Consider the following 21,210-nt stretch of genomic DNA (forward strand, 5'->3'; position numbering starts at 1 on the left):
ATGAGATGTGGCAACTGTGGCAGAATAGATATAATAAGGCTAATAATATTTTAATTCGTATTTTCTGCATAAGGCCAGTATTCTATCTATCAGCTGGGAGAATTTTTTTCCATCAGAAAGATACTGAGCACTGCAACCTAAGGGGTAGTTTTTTAGCAAGCATATTTCTCTTTGTGGCAGATCACCAGAAGCAATTATGCTTCCCATCTGATGAGAAATCACATAATCCTGTCTGCCTGCATCCTCTGTATTTTGTTATTTACATAAAATTAAAATGTAAGCAGTAGTTTTTGGCACCCTGCCTGACTGCACCCTCTCAGTTCTACATCACATCATGGTTTTTTTGTGAATATTTTCATTCGGTACATATCCCTTTAATGTGATTTCTGACCTTGCCCCATATGCCCTAAACAAAACAGGTCTGGGCTGTGTTACAAGTGGATCAGACATCCTGGTGAAATAAAAAACAAGCTAGAATTAAGAGTGGTGGTATCACTAATCACTTGATCCAAAGCTTATTGAAAGGACTGTAAACATGTCTTTCAGTTGATCTTAACATTCTGGTTTTTATCCTGAATCAGTACCATACTAGTATTTCAAGAGGAGTATAAGGATTTCTCTGTTGCAAGAGGTACAGTTTTCAGGATAAGATTACACAATCAAAAACTTAAAAAACCTTTGTAAACTCAAGTGAATAGATTATTCTCCTTCACTAATTCATGCAAATGCAAAAATGTCACTGATTCTGGAGCTTAATCCAGCATATTCTATTAAATTAGGCTTAATTTTAAGTCTCAACATAGTATTTTAAAATTAAAAGTATTTAAAAATTTCAAATATCACACATTTGTAAGTGCATTGATTCATAAGTGCCTTTCATGTTCTTCCTTAAAAGTGTCTGCATCTAGGCAGTAAGGTTCTATTAGCAGGAAACAAAAAGACTCCACCACAAGATAGATTTACAACCTGCCAGGACATCTTTAGATTTAAATGTCTGCATACTGATATTTCCAAAAGTTTTTGTTCTGTTGATAGATTGTAGTGTTTAAAAGTTGTACACATATCCACACACAGCATGTGCTACTGAAGGCAACAGGATTTATATTCTTCCATTATTTATTAACTTCTATAAATAGCATCAGGAATTGTACAGTTCCTCTGAGTCCTTTGATTTGGGTAACAATTTCATGCACTATCACTCCTTTGTGAGTACAGAATTGCCTTCCAGCCCCATGAAGTGTAACAAGGCAATGCTGACCACTGATGCCCTGAGCTTTGCCACTACAGCCAGATTGAATATGGTAAGTGCTGTGTTCACTTTCAAAGCTTTGTTTTGTCAGTAAGGATATGGACAAACTCCCAAGACAGGCCTTCTAACAAGCACTACATTTGATGGGAGAAGTGGTGGAGTTACCTTGCCGGCTGGATAGCCCATCAACACGGATCTGAACATTTATAATCAGCCGTATTTCCTGAGTGACGGAGTCCACGTTTGTGGGGCTTGTCTGATGCACCTACACTTGTACCCTGGAGAGAATATTACCAGATAATCCCAGTTCTTCCTGAACAGGTTTTATTGCCCTTGCTCCACTTCAAAATTAATGCTTTAACAGCTGGTATTGTTTCAAAACATGCTTGTACTCGCCATGTGTGGCCAGGCCCGGGCTGGCCAGGGTTTGCTCTCAGTGACACTGATGGAGTGAGTCATCTTCTCGAGTGAGCCGTGCCTGGCCAGCAGCTAAGCAACCGCATGTCCTAGCGCAGGTCTAACAAGGATTGATTACTTTTCCGGTGTCGTTTCCTTAGCAACCTAATTTGCACAGAGGAAGACCTTAGAAAGGTACTGACCTTTCCACAGAGCTGGCCACTTATTTGAAATGGCACTAATTAAAACAACAGAACAATAACTACTGAGCTAATGGAAGTGACCTACGTTGGTAAATAGGTCAGTGCCCCGGCGGCGGCTTTCCGCAGAGCAGGATAATCGCATCATCCAACCAGACAGCCGGAGTCACAAGATCTGGTTTCTGCCTTGCCTCACTTTCTAACCTGCTCTTTGATCTGGGATGACTCACTGAAGCATTCATGCTGCAGGAGGGCTTCTGTTTTGAGTAGGCATCCTGAGACGTCCAGGCCCAGTTCCTACACACTGATAGATCCTCCTAATTCCACCTGAAAATGCAAATTCCCAGCACTTTTGAAACTCTGAAGTCCTTCAAGTTGGGCATCCAAAACTCTGAACTGCATAAACCCAGAATGCTTATCTTTAGTCTGGGAGAATGCACTGTGGTAACACCCTCTAAATTAATGGGAAAAGATACTACGTGAATAACTATTACAAATTAAATTACTTTGTTCTTATTAGAGAGGCAGAAACTAACGTATCCATCTGAGTATTTAATGGAATTTGTAATGGAAGCCTGAAATGGACCTTTCTCAATATACTGATTCATGGTGTTTTCCAGACTCTCACAAATTTTCCTGCAAAGGGTTTTTTCTTCTGCATAATTGTCCTGTACCTGGGAGGCAGCTTCACATTCTACCCTCATCAAATTGACTGAAGCTGAGATTCTATGTCATTCAACTTCCACAGAAAGACCTGCTTTGCTGTTCTGTTTTCATACAGCATAAAAAGACTGTGTTTATTAAAGGAGGAAAGGGATCATCAAGGTACCTGACATCACTTTTAACACTAACTAAAACATTAGTTTACTTAATGAGTTCATACACTCCAACTGCTTCAGCTGGAAAGCTTTGTGCTGATGACTTCTTGTGTGAGATGCACATATTTCAGATATTAAAAAAACACAGTTCTCCCAGGGCTTTTCTGTCTCCTTATGATCCTTAAGAGTTTGCAAGGGTGTTTTCCATCTGTGAAAAATCTCTGGACATCTCAGCATTTGCTTGGGACTATTCTGTGGGAAGAGCGTATCTGATTAATTCTTTGGCTAAGTGCATGTCCAAGAACTGTCAATATCCACAGGATTTTCCCCAAAGTAGCCAAAAGCAGAGTTTGACCTTTGGTCAGCTATAGATGTATCAAGCATATGTCACATAAACTGCTAAAACTGTGACGAACAAGAGAAATCCCTCCATTGTGGAATTACAGATGGGTCTCACCCTTGCAAATCTCCTGCTCCTCTCTAACTCCCTGCCTCACATGTCAAGATAAAGCATTTTCTTTCTGAATCTCCCTGTTTGACTGATTTGTTGTGATGTGTGTCTGAAGCCTAATGCTGCCATGAGGAGTGACATGTCAGGTGACGAATCCCAGGTCATGGCATCACTTGTAAAGGGATTATAGGCAAGATGGTCAGAGTGATTTGAAATTAAGACAGAAGCAGTATCACTTGGCAATCAGGTTAAAAGCAACTCCACAAGTAAAACACAATTAAACAGATGTGCTTTGAGGTAAAAATAGCTCTGACCAAGTCTCCTTTATTACCCTTATTAAATTCCCTACCTCACAGGCAATTTCTCAGATTTATCCTTTTAATATTCTACAGGCATTTCTTTTGCATTAGTCCAGGTCTCTTAGAGCTGTGTGGTGCAGTCCTTTGCTAATCCTTTCCCATCCTGGAGCTGCTCCATGGCCTGTGCACACATTTTATGTGCTTTCACAGCATGCCCTTTACAAGCGTGATGGTTTGGGACTGGAGCAGCACAGAGCTGCCTCTCCTGCAGGAGTGGGATGGAGCTCAATTTTGAATGTTCAGTGACACCTTCTTAACCCACACCCACGTAATCATCTCAAATCACAACTTACGGTCTCAGTGCTCAACTGTCAACAGAGAGACACTGAATTCAGAAAGCAGGGGGGGTTATGGAGCTACTAAATACAGTGAGAAAAAATAAAAGCATTACCCTCCTCTAGAAATGCAAACCACTTGGTAGGATGCAAAACCAAGGAATACATTTGTCAAATAATACACTATAAGAAGATGGAGATTTCCATCCAGTTGGGAAAGCATAGAAGAGGTAGAGAAGGGAAGTGGAAGAAGAGGCAATATATTTGCAAGAAATAAGTGCAAATTTAAACGGTAGATAGTCATAAGCAAAGGAAGAAACTGTATTTGTTTGGGTTCTTTAACACATGATTTGATAGTCATGTAATGTAGTGGGAAAAGCAATTAGTGATACTAAAACTACTGGATCTCTCCCAAAACATATCTGAGAAGATTTCAATCCTGTGGCTACTGAAAATACTACGCCTTCACACAATGCCACCCTCAGGTGATGTGCAGTTTCCTGTAGTGTGTAGTGGTCCTGGTTCTTGAGAAATGTGAGGTCAGGTGTCATACACTTTTCACACCATAGCCACCCATTTGTTTTATTATGCAGTGAGAGTCTGAATGGGGGAAAATATGAGATAAGATCTAAGTAGCAGAGGAAAAAACCACATTCATGTGTTTGTGCAAATGCAGAAGTAGCAGGGGACAGACATGGAGGAGGTTACAGAAAGAAAAGCTATAAAGGTGCAGTGGGGTCTGCAACCAATATACTTCCTCGATTCCAGTCTTGCCTGTCTTTGCACACTCTCTGTCCCCATATCCTCTTATCTTACCTCCATGCAAATTCATCTTGGGTTTAACTATTTGCATATACTTTACATAATCACTGCTGCTCCTCAGTATTCACTCTACTCTTATTATCTAAGGTGTCCCTGATTTCTCCTTTTCAGATATAGCACAGTACAGTAGCATCTGTGTGACCTTAGTTCATCAGATACAAAATAAATACCAGAGGAAAGAGCTGCCTGAAATTAAATAACTCCCACTGGCAGCTGTACGCATCATTCACATGATAAATACTGGGTAAGGAAAATCACCAAAAGGAAAATTAAGATAGGGAAAAATTCGTTAAATAATGTTTATGAAGAAAATCTACAGTAGCTACAAAGAGACCTTTGGAAAAAAGGATTTTAAAAAGAAAAAAGATGGTATTATGCATGAATGGTTCCCTGTATGAAATACTGTCAGTGCCCTTCATCGCCCAGGTCAAAATGAAGAAAAGGCCCACATGACACTGCCCATATTCCACCTGCAGCCTCTGGCTCTGCTTTAGCTACACCTTCCCTCACCCCTCTGAAATCACAGCCTGCATCAGGGAGCATCAGCTGATGGTCACGGCGAGGAAAGACAATGCCAGTGTGGGCTGTGATCTGCACTTTGCCTCACACTCTTGGCTCTCTGCCTGTTCTTGGCTACCTAAATAAATAGCAGGATCAGATCTTTGACCCGCAGCATCTGTGCTGATGAGAACTTTAGGCATTAATCACATTATTCAAACAAGTTCTCCTCTCCCAGAAAAAGGCCAGATTGTGTCTACTGTGCACTGGCCTACAATGGGGAAATCACAGAGCTTTGCCTTCGTCAGAAGTGGAGCTGTGGAGGTACCAAGAATGAATATAAGATGCACAACAGCTATTTCATATTCCTTAGCATGGGGAGGCAGGCACATGTCAAAAATCAGCACAGGAGACTTTCTGCCTCTTCTCCTTCCCCTGACTTTTTTCATGCAGCCTCAGTCTGCCTAGAAGACAGTAGTACAGTAAAACAATGTCCCAACAGTTCTTTAGGAAAGGACCAAACTAATGAGTGTTCATATTCCTCGGCAATAGTTCCCAGTTCCACCTCCTATTGCTCCTGCGTCCTGCAGCTTGCTCTTCTTTCCTGTTGTCCATGAAGAACAAACGATATGGGGGTGGAAAAGGTAAACAGAGACATCTGTTCATGCCCATTTCTAACTAACACGATCTCCTACTCAGTCACGGGGGACAGTGTGGATTCTGACAGTGAGTCAGAGCCAAAGGGAGGAGGTGTGAGAGGTGGCTCTGGTTTGGTCTACGGAGGGAGGCAGCTGTGACTCAAACACTGCACACTGATCAGCTGGAATGATTTCTCTATTTCCCTCCTAAACGAAGGGGGGTTTGCTCCCCAACCAGTCTGCTGTGGGCTGTGTGTTCTACACTGTGGCTGCAGTACTCTAAATGCTTTACTACAAGGAGGTAAAAAGCGGCATCCCCTTTTGAGAGAGGACAAAGCTACAGAGTTCTTAATTTTCTTTCCAGTCCTTTGCTGCTTTCTCTTCTCCAGTTGTGGAAGATACAGAAGCCCTTTAGAAAGTGAAAACAAGATGACCATCCTCAATTATAAGATGCAATAAAATATGCATTATATGCAGTATCATGGTGGAGCTTCTATGTATCTGTGAGATAGAGAAGTACTGATGGCAAAAGTTTGTGCTACATGTGCCAGTCTATAAATGAGAACTCCACACAAGACTACAATGTGCACAGAACTAATTTGCATTTTTAGGGTAATAGTTTATTGGGTAACATATCTTTCGCTTGGTTGGGGTGGCAATGGATAAATTTGCTACAAATCTACTCTTGTAAGCAGCACACAGCAGGAGGATATAATTAATCTAATGTGTAAAAAGAATTCATATATACACACTGGTGCCTCTTATGAATTTGCCTATCCTCTCTGAAAGCTCTATTTTTTTATGGCCCCAAGCCTCTAATTGCAAATATTTCCTAGAATGATTCTGAAAATCACTCATTATTTTGGTCTTATTAGTGGGAGATGATTTACAAATGTATCTGAACAAACTGGCAGAAACCATTTGTTCCTGTTTCTAAGCTGACAACAATATTATTAAAATAAATCTATTACAAAACTATAGTTTACTTTAAATAATTACTATAAATAGAGCTTTTACCGAGATGGTAGTGGACTGATAGGCTTTCATTTTAGAAGTAGCTAAATAGCCTGGCATATGCAGGAAAAGTCACTTGTCATACAAAAAATCTTTTGTGTGGTGTAGATGAAGCTTTTCCTGAATATTTATCTGGTCTGTGATAGATGGCTTGGTGAAAAAGCTATCACAGTGAGTCTCCTCCATCACGTTACTCAACAGACAGAAGGAAAATGAAGGAAAGTATGATATTACTCACAAACTAATATTTAAACAGTGCAAGCATCTGTGCAATGCATGCCTTGTTCTGCTCTGCTGAAATCAAAGTCAGTTTTGCTATTGGCTCAAACAGTTCTTTTTCTCTTGAAGCACTCAGCACTGGGAAGGATATTGTCCTTTCAGTTGTGCATGGAGCATCACCTATTTACTTATGCAATATAAATGTTATGAATGCCATGAATAATAAAATATTTTATGCTGAATCAGTCATAACTTATCCAAAAGCCTCTTGCTGCTTTCCTCTAGTCGCTACATGGAAGTGTTCCAACACTTCCATTCCCCTCTGTCACTGCACCCTTGCCAACAGCAACATCATTTCAGTAACTGTCCCAAGTCCTTCCCAAAAGCCAGCCTGTTCAGGGATAGCAGCCCGTGCCTCTGGCAGGCTGGGGCAAGCAAGGGGAGCTCAGCTGTTTGGGCAGCATTTGCTGGATGCTGCCAACAAACCCAAAGGTGGATTAACACAGTTGGATCTAATTCACAAGCACCTGTGTTCCTGAGATCCTGTGTCATAATTTATTACCTTATGCTTTCTGGACCAACATTATTTGTCCATTCTTTTAGTTGCAAAAATGATTTCAAAGCAGCTTTGAATCTTGAGAGCAGATGGTCTTTCTAGAAAGATTTCTGAAAGCCTTTGAACAGGCTAGAAACGTATCATGAGGCTTTCACTCCACAGAAGAATTTGCTCCCTGTAACAGCATTCATAGCTAAGAAAGTAAAGAGTGATAGAAGATGGTGGCATTTTGCCACAGCAGGATAATTATCAAAGAAGATGCACCTCAGCTGAACACACATTTTCCATCGGTTTGTTACAGGCTCTCTTTAATGCTTCCAGAGCTATACTTTCTGAACACATACTGTAAAAGGTAGGCACTACTTTTTCTCCTCTTCCATATATATGAATACATTGGTTTGGGCCTTCTGCATTCTGTTACAGGTTACATTTAGCATATGGAAAGCTTTTAAATATGTATTACATAATATTGAATATATGTATTAAAAAATAAACTTATTCCTTGTGTTTCCATGTACGTGCATCTGTGTTTTTCTTGCACCACACTGCAGCTAGACCCTTTGTAACTTAAAGCTAAACCCAATAACATCAGTCACTGCTGCAGCAAAATACTTTCCCCTACAGTAAGATACAATGATGATGACATAATGCTGTGGTTTCCAAATCCCAAGCCAGCTGTTACTGGTATATGAATTCAAATTCACTGTCTCTGCACCCTTGTGACAGGCAAAAAAAGCTTGTGACTTGATTCAGTAAATGATTTATTATTTTGAATGTATAATTCAGAGGCATAGCTTATGCATGGCTGCAGTCACAGAGTGGGGAAAATTAATTTAGACCGTTTTCTACTGTAATAAAATGGAGAGAGGATGTAATCCATCTGCACAGACCCAGTAGGTATTTTCCACTGACTAGCATAGAATCTGCTCACTGATCTTGGATTGAGGAAACAACAAAAAGCTGTCAATTTTTTACACTGATTCTTCTCTCTGATAGATATTCATACTAATTCCTTTATCTGCTATAAATAAGCACACCTGGGTATCAATCCCCTAATCCAAACTGCACCAAGATACACAGTACCTATCCAACTATTACCAACTATGTAACTTTTAGTTGAATAAGAGTGGCAATAAAACTTCTGCCACACTTAAGGGTAGTGCAAGAAGCTAACATGCTCCTGTGGGTGCTCTTCTTCAGTATTTGAGAGTATTAGCTCAATAAATGAAGGTCAGCTTTAAAGCAATTTCTCAACAGCAAGTCTAAGAAAAGAATACCACAGAAGCAACTTGAGAATCTATGAGAAAGCTTTTTCCACTACAGTAAGTTGCTTTGATGGAGCACAAAATCCATCTCTGCCTTGCAAATGAGTGATTTATGCAGAGTCTGGATACATCAGTTGATAGTCTTACTTTACATCCAGACTAAATCAGACCTCTGAAACTCTTAACCTAATCCTTGCCTTCTGTACTATGTCATTATGGCAATTTGTTTCCAGGGTTACAGTATCTATTTGCTCAAAGGAAAGCCAATATGAACAACTGCCCTGAATTTTAGCAGGAAAAATGCATTCCTAGTGTAATTCCATTATCTGCATGGTCTTGTATCAGGGATAATTTAGCCTATTGAGTTTTGGCAATATCTGATCAAGCCACACTATCTTCATTTGTAGAATGACAGTGAAACCACTGTGCTTAAAATCAACCATTTCTTTATGTGCATCTTTCTTTAAATGTACTGGCAGACAGAGAAATAAAAAGCTGAATTGGGGCATAAGTTGTCCAAATATTCCAAAATTCAAGGAAACTTCTTACAGCAAATAAAGGGATAGCCTTGGTCAGATATACCACGAATTCTTTAGAGAGGAGGTGCAATCATGCACTGAATGTGAGTCATGATTCACTGGATCTTTTGTAGCCAAGTAATTGATAATCAATCTGTACAGTTACAGTTGCATCAATCAATCAATCAATCAGTCAGGTGTCTGCAACGTAGAAAGATCATTGCCAGTCCTCTCTCTGTGACAGGATGATTTATGAAGCTGAGAAATTGCCCTGATGCAAACAAAAAATTTCAGACTAATCCAGACCAGGAATACTTCAGAAAAATGAAAGGATTGTGCAGAGTTTGTACAGATGAGCCCTTCTTCTGTAGGTCAGCTTGTTTAACTAGACAGGCTGGCAACAGTGAATGGAACAGAGTTTGTCAAAGCCAGGAAAGGTGTGTGAGAGACAAACCAGGCCAGTCCAAATTCCCTCTTCAGGAAATGGTAATGATTTTACAAAACTTGCATAGCCACAGACTTTAAAATGGATCCAGGAAAGAGTGCTTCAAAATCTACTCCTGTGCCAAGATGTAACACTTTTCACAGATGGAAGGAGTTTTACTAGGTAGACAACTTTAGCATTAGGTCTCATCTATTCCAGCTACCTACTATGACAGATTAAAGGAGCTGAAGTGCTGCATTATTTTGGGGAAATGCAGGTACCTAATCCACTTTAATAGAACAGAGAAAACCCTAACCTTCCTCTGACATAAAGTCATTGAAATCAATTGTGCTTCACAGATGTGAAAGTGTAATAATACTCCAAATGTGTATATGATAAATTACCTTTTCTTCATTAGATGGAAATATTAAAGCAGTATGGAATTGAACATTGCTATAGGGAATGATCAATCATTTAGAAGTGCAGCTTTAGCATTTTCAACGAACAAATCTGAAACAGGTTCCATAAGAGCAAGGGAGATGAGAAGATAATTATCACTGGTAGAGGAAGAATATAACACTAATAACACTTGTATGAAGTATGTACTCTCACCCAGATAGGAAACTCCTTCTTCTGGTGTGATTGTTCCATATTTAACCATCATCTTCACAAAATCAATCAGGGTTTTCATGATAGTTATCAAGGTCTCTTTCTCTTTTGTCTCTGTCTCTGTGTGAGGGGATGAAGCAAAACTAGTCAGACTTGAGGCAACTTGGGAAAACTGTTCTGCAAACTGCACAAACCTCATGCATAAAGAATGACCTACTCATTGAAAGAGAAAATGCTGTGCTGGATTAGCAAAGAGAACTTACATATATGTTCATTTTAAAACTGTTCCTGCAAAGTACAGCTGAATATACTTTAAAACATCACGGGCTGGTTCTTTACAGCTTTTTGTCTTGCAGGGCTGTGTTATGGAAGGCCAATGGTATTAATTCCATTTTACAGCTAAGAACACTAAGCACACAAAGATGGAGTGACCTGACAGCTCAAATTTATGGTCAGGGAGCAGATATAGGTAGAGTTTTCCAGAATCTCTGTCATTTTTCTTTTATTTGTTGCTGAACTATTTAGTAGATCAGTCTGGCTCTGTATGAAAAAGAGATCCTTTCTCCTACAAGATCCATGGGTTCAGTGACAAAAATATAAAGTGTCCCAAACGAGATTGTTACTGTGCACAAGTCCATGACTCACATACTGGGACAACAAAACATTACATGGCTGGGAGGATCATGACTTCAGAATAGGATACAAAAAAATTATTTTTATAAAAATCATCAATTTTTGCCCACACTTACCTGCTTCTTAGCTTTTCTGTTCCCATTGTGCTTATGTGCTGAACAATATTTCTGCTCTTTCTGCATTAGCAGTGTGAAACTCCCCCATCACACAGTCACACAAGCTCTCCCCACTCCCCAGGCTGTCACTGAAGGACCCAACAGAGCCAGGGGCACTGTCAGTCAGGGACAGTCAGAAACATATTCCCAGCCTTGGCAGAGGGCCAGCTGCTCTGGAGAGCTGCTGAACAGGCTTTTTACTGCTGCCTGCAATTTAACACACAGCTGTAGGATGCAACTGAATCCCTCTCCTCCAGCTTGATACAACCTGACAGGCAAACACATAAAGCAGGAGATGTGCAGACAGTGGACCCCAACATACCTTCCTGCATTGTGAGTAGAAAAAGGAGAAGAACTAGCATGCAAAATTGCCATGAGAAAATTAAAAAGACCAGGAAGAAAAATATAAAGTTTGTAGATTGGACTTGAGCAAAATATGCCCTCAGGTTTTTCATTTTAGCTCTCCACTCAGGAGTTTATGGGGACAATTTGAAGCAATATTAAGGCTCTTGTAGGACGAGGGATCTACAGAAGAACCCCCCTGCCAGAAGTTAGGAGAGTGTGTGTGGCTGCAGAATGTGGTGTGTGTAGAGGGTGCTGACACAGGGCTGTGGCAAGGAGCCACAATCTTGCCTGCAATAACTGGAAGGCAGTGATGTCCAGCACCGGAATAGGAAGAGACGTGCAGGGCTTTCACTGCAATAAACAGCAACCCTGTGGTTTGTGGAAAGGCTGGGAGGCTCAGACTCATTTACTGGTACCATCACTGTGAGGATTCTACTGTGGCTTACTCGTATCTCTGTCGGCTTAGAAGACACAGATGTTACTGGAAGGATCTCTGGAGAAAACCATTTGCCAGTTTTTCATCGTGTCCTTACGGGAAAGAAAAGAATTCAGGACTCCTGGATCACACAGCACAAGATGGCAAGGGCTGTCTAGGTCACACTCTTTGCCATTCTGAGTGCTGTTCCTCCCAGTGTTTTGCCATCAAAATCACTAATCAAATTAGTTTCTGCTATACATCTTACAGAACATTTTCAAAGTACATGGTCTCTTGCAACTAGGGAAGTTGTGGGGAAGAGAAAAGAGCAGGAGAAAACAGAGAATCTTAATTTTAAAAGTTTTTCCTAAATATTTCTGTGAACACCTGACAAGCTCACCTGAGTTAAGACTTTTTAATAATGCGTAAAAATTTGGAAAATATTGGAGGTCTTCAAAATTATCTTCAGAAGGCAGCTCATTTCTTCTTTCCAACACATTAGATGATGACCATGTGTTATCCAGTGTATCATCAACTTCTTCATTAATGAAACTATCCTGATCAGATTTGCTTGGTGTCTCCACATACGACATAATAAAAAAAAGATATCTATAAGCACATTGCTTTTGGTGATAGAGTTAATAGAGCAAAAAATTCTATCACAACCTTCTATCACAACCTCAAGGACAACCAACATTGTCCTAATTGCAAGGTTAACACTATATTATTTTCTCAAAGTTATTTCAATTGACATCTGGCTTAAACTTTAAAGTAACTCATGATTCTTTTTCCTATTGGACAGAATTTCTTTAAGAACACCTCTTGTTTCCAGATTGAACAAACTATTCCCTAAAGAAAGCAGTAGTAGTACCATTTGGCAAGCAAGACAAAATTATTAGCTAAGAAATTACCATTCTTTCCTGTTGCTTTTCTTTTGTATCACTGTCTGCTCTGCTTGCAGGGTAATCAAAATCTTCAGACTCCTTCTCACGATCCTTTGCTTCATTTGCAATTAGCTGCTGTAAAACCTCTGCCACTTCATCTTCCAGGGTGTAGGCCTGACTCTCTGTGATCTGTTAAAATATTTGTGCAGAGTATTTACAGGATACTGTGCTTTTTCTAGCTCAAACATCAGTATGAAACCTGATATCAATATGAAAATAGGTTTGCTTCAAAGCTGAGCACAGCCTAATGAGGTGTAATACCTGTGTGTGTGCATACATGTGTACATATACACATGTAAACACATCTACATTTATAACACACATATATATACACAAAGAAATACACTTCAAATGTGTGTGTATACATAAACCCCACCCATTCACACACACAGCCTCCAAACCAAACCTCTTTAGGGCTTAACACAGTGGAGTGTAGCTTGAAAGATGGAGCTGCAAGCGTGGCACCTCCCTGTATGTGTGTCCATGGTGTGTATATAGAAATACATATGCTCTGCAACACATCTATGGGAAGTGGAATAATTACTACAGTATATAGTAATATAGAAAGGGAAAAAAAGCAAATAGCTTTCCATGGTATCATCAAAATGTTTTCTCTTTGCTTCATAACAGCTGTCACTTGAACAAGAACTCTCCCATGCAGCTGTCCCACAGCTCCCTCTGTGACCAGCGGGGTGCAATACCCAACTGCAAAATCTAGTGCTCAAAAGATAAGGTTAGTATTTTAAAATATAAGGATCCCAAATGGCAATGGCTAATGCCATTGAGACATCCAGAGGTCAGAGACAAATCCAGTCTTCCTAAAAATCTGGAACATAATATATCCTCAACTAGCCAGCAACATTATGTGTTTGCTGATGACACTAATTAGCATTAGGTGGATAGGAATGAGCTCAGACCTTTCCTCCTTAAGTATAGAAAAGAAATTAATAATAGAAAAGCACTCAGTGAAAATCAGAAGAGAAATTAAAGGAAAAGTGAGGGCAGACATGGGAGGAGTACAATCAGTGAATGTTTTTTTAACATCAGAAACATTCTGCAGTTTGGCCTATTTTGTTGCAAAGACATCACAGAAACAACAACGTTATTGCAGAGCTTAACCAGCCTGCCCAAACAGCTCTAGAAATTTGCTTAGAGCCTGAGTCCCACTCGCTTCAGACGAAGTTTGCATCCAAATTGTTTTCTGAAAGAGCATTAAACCAATCCACAAAACAGTTGAATGACAATTACTGAGATACTTACTAGCCCCAGATTTAGAAGTTTTGAAACAATCTTGTCAAACACTCCTCTGTCATTTTCCTCATAAATTCTTGCAGCAATTTTTTGAACAATGTCTTCAGCAGTCAAAGGAGTGCCATCTAATTGATGGAGGCCATCTGGATCATCTGAAAGGATTACAGTTTCACTGTGTGCTGACTGTCCTAACTCATTTGGATTGAGCATCTCGTAAAAAATATCTGCCCACATCTTTTTCTCTTCAGAACGAAACTGCATTTTTAGACACATTAGGAATATATTTTGATACACACTTTGCAAGCTATTAAATCATTCACAAGGAAAAGTTCTTTGTGTCTGTTTTCCACATCTGAAAAATGTCTTTCTGACGGGCTCTCCTGAAAGAGCAGAGATGAACATTAGGAGCTTACTCTCCTGTTTATAGAAAAAATTAGTAGAATGAGAAAGCACTGCTCCCATATCCATTTATTTGTGTCTTCCTACTTTCATTGTATGGCCACTTAGATCAAAACGGTTCATGACAAATGGCACACAATCTCATTTGAATTTCAGCAAATTAACTTTTAATTATGTAATTGTTACCTATGGCAAATAACATCATCATGACAATGGGAATATGATGAGTGAGCTTTGGTCTGTGATCAGCATACTTTGATATAATTAAAAATATCCTGAGCTAAATGCTGCTTACAATTCTCAGAGGACTCACCTAAACTACAAATCAATTAACTACTCCTGTAGCAAAGGCAAGTATTCTTCGGCCTTTGGTAATTTCTTTTAGCTTTGTGATGATAAGAATTATCTAAACCTGCACATAATATTTGGAATCAATATATGTGGTTTAGCTGTAGTAGTGCTTCTTCCTCACAAAAGAGAATAAATATATTTTCATTCAAAACTATGTCCCATTTTCCTTCTGCCAAGTCTAAATTGCTAAAAAGCATTACAAATTACACAATCAGATTTCCCTCCATGGAAGACTGTTAAAATCAAGAGCAATTCTTTTGTACTGTGTTTCAAAACCTAACTGTAATACAACAAGCTTCCACAACTGGAAAGAATTGAAACTGCACTCCAGTAACAAATAGAGCTCATGTTTAGTGGTGAATACAACATTCATGAAGGCAATCAGTTTGCAAGAGAAATCTAACCTAGAAGTCACTGAAAGATGATTATGGGATACCTTGGAATTTATAATCCAGCCCGCTTTTAGTGGAGTCATAGTCATCCACAAGCCTGCGGTTCTTGGTGGAGTCTGCATCATCAATGGCCAGTTGCTGTTCATACAAAGAGCTTCTAATTGACTCCCTCTCCTTTTCATTCCTCTCTCTTTCTGCTACTGATTTTAGCAGGTTCAGGTCATCAACAAAGGAATAATTCCTGAACTCTGGCTTATTTTCTGGAAAATATATCAATGCACACATAACATAAAATCTTATACCTCTTTGCATACCATGATGAATATTGCTATAAAACCAGAAAAAATATTTTACCTGTGGGAGCTATTTTCCTATTCTTGTCTGCCTCAGCTTCAGCAATCTAATACAGAAAAATAAAGCAAACAAAACAGCAAACAGGCAGAAGGAACAAAATGCATGACCTCTTAATTCACCAGTATCAGCAGAAGGCTTAATGCCTGCTTTTCACTCTTAGTAAGAAGTTTGACTGAATAAGTAGAACAGGAATAAGCGCTTGGCACTTTTGTCAGCACCACCCATCCTCTGATCAGAATCAGACATTATGAGAAGCTGCAATACACTTTCCATTTTAAGATAAATACCAGTTACATTTTCCTTCTTCATTCCAAGCTCATGCTATATTCCCATAGGATGTCAATAGAAAGGGGTGGCATATCTGTGAGCTGTTGGAGCTAAAAATCTGCTTTTAGAATACTGGACAGTGAAACTCTATATGCCAGTCCTTAAAAATGATTGAAATCCTATTTTGTATCTAACCCCATCAATAATGGGCTTTACTGACAAATCTATTTTTCACCCATTCATTAGCCGTTCATGATATTCATGGATCCACTACCTGAAAGGCTAAAAATATCTATAGGAGCTTCATAAAAAAAAAAAAACCATTTAAATATTTTTTATTTCACTCACCTGTTCCTCCAAAGGTCTTTCTACACTTAATTGTCTGTTGTGTATAGCTTTATCTAGAATAAACACACACACACACACACATATATATATATGCTCAGTTATATGATACATGCAACTACAAAGAGACAGCACATTTTTTTCTTAATTTATAGTTTTCTCCCATAAAACATGATGTCTTAAATGGGATGCCAACTGTTAGTTCTTGCAAAAAAAAAAAAAAAAGTCAGTGTTCCTAGAAGAATGACAACACAATAAAAAAAGTCAAACCTTTAAACAAAGCATGACTGGGGCAGAAAGAGAGATTCTGCAGAAGACAGAAATACAGATATAGGCTCAGCAATCTCTTTCTGATCAGAAAACTCACGAATCAGGGGAAAAAGTGCTGGAGGAGATTGACTAAAATAGCAATAATCGGATTGGCACAACCAAGAGATTAAAAATCTCTTCCATCCAGAATACCGCAGGAGACAGGGAGCAAGAAAGACTTGTGCAGACACTGCTGTAGATTGGATGAAAACATTGCTTGGAAAAGATTCACAAAATTCAGAGCTTTTCCCTCTACCAGCACCTATCCCTTCACTTTAATATTAGATTGCAACTTCAGTGATCGGTGTCTTGCACCACGAATATTGTTGCTTTAGGATCTCCTTGCTTTTAGCCAAGTGGAAGGAAAGTTTTTCCCATCCTCTGTCTCTACCCTGCAGAACTTTCCCCATCCGCAGCAAACGGCGAGCAGGCTCCGGGGCGGGCGCTTACCTGTGCCCGCGGGTCTGGGGAAGCCGTGCCCCCGGCTCGCCAGCAGCGCCAGCAGCTGCAGCGCGACCGCCAGCCCGAGGAACATGGTGCGGCCGCGCAGCCCCGCGCCGGGGCCTGCCAGGCACCGCCGCCCGCGGGAGCCGCCGGCCCGGACGGCGCTGTCCGGCCCGCGGTGCTGAAGCTCGGGGAAGCCGCCGCCGCCCGGGGCTCGGCCCCTCGTCCCCGCTCCCGCAGAAATGGTCGAGCCCGGCCCCGCCGGCGGCCCCGGGCACGGGGAGGAGCCGGGGGCGGGCCGGGCCCGGAGCATGCGCGGGCCCCTCGCTCGGCGGCGGGGGGCAGCGGCGGGGCCGTGGGGGTGGCTGTGGGACGGCGGCTGTGGGACGGCGGCTGTGGGACGGCGGCTGTGGGACGGCCCCGGGAGGGCGGCTGTGGGACGGCGGCTGTGGGACGGCCCCGGGAGGGCGGCTGTGGGACGGCGGCTGTGGGACGGCGGCTGTGGGACGGCCCCGGGGCAGCCCCGCGGCCCTGGCGGCGCACACCGGGCCGGGAGCCTGCCTGCACACGCGGGCTGGGTGTGAGGGCAGACTCGGTCCCGCACGGGAGGCCGGTGATTCACTGCCGTCTGCTTAAAGCCTTTCCGCGGCGCTGAATTACGCAGCAAAGGCACAGTCGTCAGTGACTCTCTTTACGACAAAGAGAGGACATGGAAAGTTTAATTACAGCACATCCTGCTCTTTAAAATTTAGGATTTAAAAAAGCAGTAGCAAAAATGACAATAAGCATGTAAGCTGTTTCTGAGCGTTTTCAATATCGAAACGTAGCACTTGTAGACACAGAACACCAACGAATCCCTAGGGATCAGAGGAAGACATTTTCACAGGTTCGCGGCAGAACAAAGGATTGCAGTGGTAGCCCGTTCCAGAACTACAGAAGCTGCTTCCAAAATAAATCACAGTGTTCTTTCTTCAAAAAAGACCTTATCATTTTGTAGTCGCAAATGCATACACTCAGGGAGCAGATGAAAACACTTTAACATTAGAAATGTCAGTGCTTGCTGACTGCTAAAAATGGCTAAAACCTATTTGAAAAGATGAAAAGGACCAGTGCTTTCACAACTGCAAACCAGGAACACAGCTGAAATGTTCATTCCTTTGTCAATGAATACATACACAGTATGATAGCATAAACTGGGAAGAACACACAAAAAAGTAAGAGAATGATAATTAACTGAGCCACAAGCGCTAAAAAAATTGCAATTTTTTTCCCATTAGCAGCCACTGTGTATCATAGTCAAGCCTTTGCATATAAGTTAGATAAAATGATGCTCTATTTTACATCAGATTCACTTCTATAAATTAGTCTACCACATCCAGAGCAATGAAAATAACTTCCAGAAATGTACTGATAACCCCAGCATCCTCACTTATCACCAGGCTCCTATTCTTGGAGCTCAGCCAGAGTTAGGAATCAAAGTATATTTTGGATAAAAACCTTTTCAGCATAGTTGTATGTAAGAATAAACAGCTTTATTTACACTTTGCTTGGTAATCTACAAGGAAAACTATTATAATAAACAGATCCTTCCCTCATTTTAGAAGCACAGAAGACAAGTAGCTTCCACTAGGGAGCATAGAGTAACCTCCTCCCCTGCCATCTTTAGCAGATGTGTATGTAGGAACCTCAAAACTACAGAATATTGCTGGTAAAGAAAAATGGAAAGATCAATTCTTAATTCAGTGTGGCTTTATATTCCATCCCAGTCTGGTATTAATTCAACAGTTCATTGCCTGTGTAATGTTTTCAATGTTACAAAAATGTGTACTTTCTCTCCAGGTACCCTTCCTGATATTTCCTTCCATTCCACTCAAACATTTCCCACAACGCATTGTAAACGTGCATCCATTGCTACAGCTTTACACATTTGTCATTCAGTCAGAAGTACTGAACAATACAAAAGCAGTGAATGCATTTTGAACTTGCTGAAAGGAAGGTATCTGTAAAGCAGTGAGACCAGAAAGGGAGCTCTAATTAGAGACAGCGGCATGAAGAAGGTGCAGGTCAAAAATATGCCTGTTTATGTGATATGTCTACATATGGCTTTTTGTGTGTAATGATACCTCTAATGGTGTTCAAATGTGTTTATTTTATAGGGTATCCTTCTGTTTATGCGATAAATGTTTCTATTTCTGTGAAATCTTTTCTATACTATTTCCCAGATCCATACAGTTCATTTCCTTAGTGCTAAAGCATCTCCTGCTTTGGCAAGCCTCTCTTACAAGGAATGATGAGAAGAACAGTGCAGGGGCTGGGACTGATGGTGGGGAGAGAAGACAATTCAAAACCTGCCATCACTAAAACTTGGGACACAAACCCTTTCCCTGTTCCTGGCGCTGCCAGCCCTGCGCTGCAGCTGCGAGCACAGAGCACACTGGCACTGCCCCCCTCTGCTTTGGCACACTGGGCCCCCTGCTCCTCGGGGGTGCCCTGGTGAGCCTGTGGGACACGTGACAGATAATACAGTCTCTGCTAATTATGACAAAATAGGTTTCATCCTCATAGAAAAACGACTGGGTAAGAGTGCTGTATTTGTTTCTCATTACACCTGTTTCATTTGGCATCATTTACATCATCTACTACTACACACTCCCCTGCCCAGTGCAGACAACACAGTGAAGAGCATAAGCTCTTCTAGTTTGGATTCTGTTTTGGCTCATGCACAGTCAATCCATTTTCTATTCTGGAACTATTTATTTCCAGTGATGTGAAATGAGCCAGAAAGAATACCACTTGCCTATCAGATGCCAAGGAGAACTTAGGGGAATGACAATTAGAATGTTTCTTGCTGTGGTGAGAGCAGTTGATATGAAGCCTAGAGAAATAACTGAAATGCAGGCTTTCAGTGTTATTTTTGCAGTTGTTTTATAACCACACTTCAAAGTTTTTCCTCTAGCTGATGAAAAAAGAAGGCAGATGAAAGCAGGAAAAAAGCACAACAACCCACCTTGCCAAGTTTATGCCTAGATGGTAGACATTCCTTGCTTCTGTGGATTTGCTTTTTCTACTTTATCTCATATCATGCAAATGATATACTAAATAACACAGTGCTTAAAAGGAAAAAAAAACTTGGAAGAGTTACTGGTGATCTTTATGCAAGGCATTAGGTGCATCTATAATCATCTGACAATAAGTCATGTATTTTGCACATATGTGTGCACTATGAATAGTCCTCTTGATTTCAATGCAATCATCAACAATTAACCATGCACAAGGCTGAAGGTTTGTGCTCTATGAATCATTTTACACACAGCATTTATTTATACACCACATAAATCAAAGACAAGGACTTAAGACTCTAGAACCTCTAAAAGTAAAAGAAAAAAGTCAAAGCTAGTGCATTTAGAGCATTTATCCAAGTTCCATCAACTTTATCAGCAGCTTTTCCTGTGCTTTTTCAGCTTACATTTTTGGTCTGCAAAGCTTACGAGTTTTTCATGCTTCTACAATGGAATGTGATGTTTTTACATGACCAGTTTTTAACTGAGATATTCTTAATCAACTCATTTTGTAAAGTGGACTTCAAAAAATACTGGCCCGTATCTTTCACCTTAGCTTCAAGGAAATGCCCACTTTCAATACTTTTAAAAATAGTGACCTCAGTTTGTTCCTATTGGGCTTTTCTTTTTTTCTGATAATAAATCAATTTATAGCTTTGAAATTCAGAATGATTTTCTGTCCAGATGTATGTAGGAGATGGAGGGATACCTTTTCATTGGAAATACATAGCTTGGAAGAGATTATTTCAGTCTCTTCCCCACCCTTTCTAAAAAAAACCCCCAAAATTACCTTTAACTGAAATACAAGCTCCCTGGTGAAAACCTTCCCAAGAGGACAAACCTCTGCCAGGGGTGCAGTAATCATGTCAGGATCAGCCCTCTGGGAGCCTCTCAGCCACGACAGACCTCTCGATGTTCCCACCTACACTTTAAGAATAATATTTTTCATAACTGGGCGGTTTGGATTGGACATTTGTCAGGATTTCCTCACGGAAAGGGTGATTATAGATATTGGAATGGGCTGCCCAGGGAGGGGGTGGAGTCACCGTCCCCGGAGGTGTTTAAGGAAAACTCAGTGCCATGGTCCAGTTGACACGGCGGTGTTTGGTCACAGGTTGGGCTCAGTCGTCTCTGAGGTCTGAACTCAACTGATTCTGTGATAAGCTGTCTGCCACGCGCTGCTCTTTCGAAACCCACCCTGAAATGTCTTTGTTCCGTGATGCTGACAACAGGAGC

At 40.8% G+C, this 21,210-nt stretch overlaps 1 protein-coding gene across 3 annotated transcripts in view; it reads right to left on the bottom strand.

The window, feature by feature from the left end:
- The window catches only part of SCG3 (secretogranin III), a 28,408-nt gene extending 11,263 nt beyond the window's left edge, over positions 1–17,145 (bottom strand). The window contains exons 1-8 of one of the 3 annotated variants that reach the window (XM_039557431.1): positions 16,922–17,145; positions 16,166–16,218; positions 15,551–15,596; positions 15,241–15,456; positions 14,064–14,206; positions 12,771–12,932; positions 12,260–12,437; positions 10,315–10,431 (exon numbers count right to left, since the gene is read on the bottom strand). In XM_039557431.1, the coding sequence (XP_039413365.1) occupies positions 10,315–10,431; positions 12,260–12,437; positions 12,771–12,932; positions 14,064–14,206; positions 15,241–15,456; positions 15,551–15,596; positions 16,166–16,218; positions 16,922–17,006 (1,000 nt within the window). In that variant the 5' untranslated portion in view covers positions 17,007–17,145. The remainder of the gene's footprint in view (positions 1–10,314; positions 10,432–12,259; positions 12,438–12,770; positions 12,933–14,063; positions 14,207–15,240; positions 15,457–15,550; positions 15,597–16,165; positions 16,219–16,921) is intronic. The other 2 variants (XM_039557430.1, XM_039557432.1) reach the window with 2 other exon arrangements.
- Between the last annotated feature and the right edge of the window lie 4,065 nt (positions 17,146–21,210).

Source organism: Corvus cornix, chromosome 10 (genome assembly GCF_000738735.6).
Source record: "Corvus cornix cornix isolate S_Up_H32 chromosome 10, ASM73873v5, whole genome shotgun sequence".
Classification (NCBI taxonomy): Eukaryota; Metazoa; Chordata; class Aves; order Passeriformes; family Corvidae; genus Corvus; species Corvus cornix.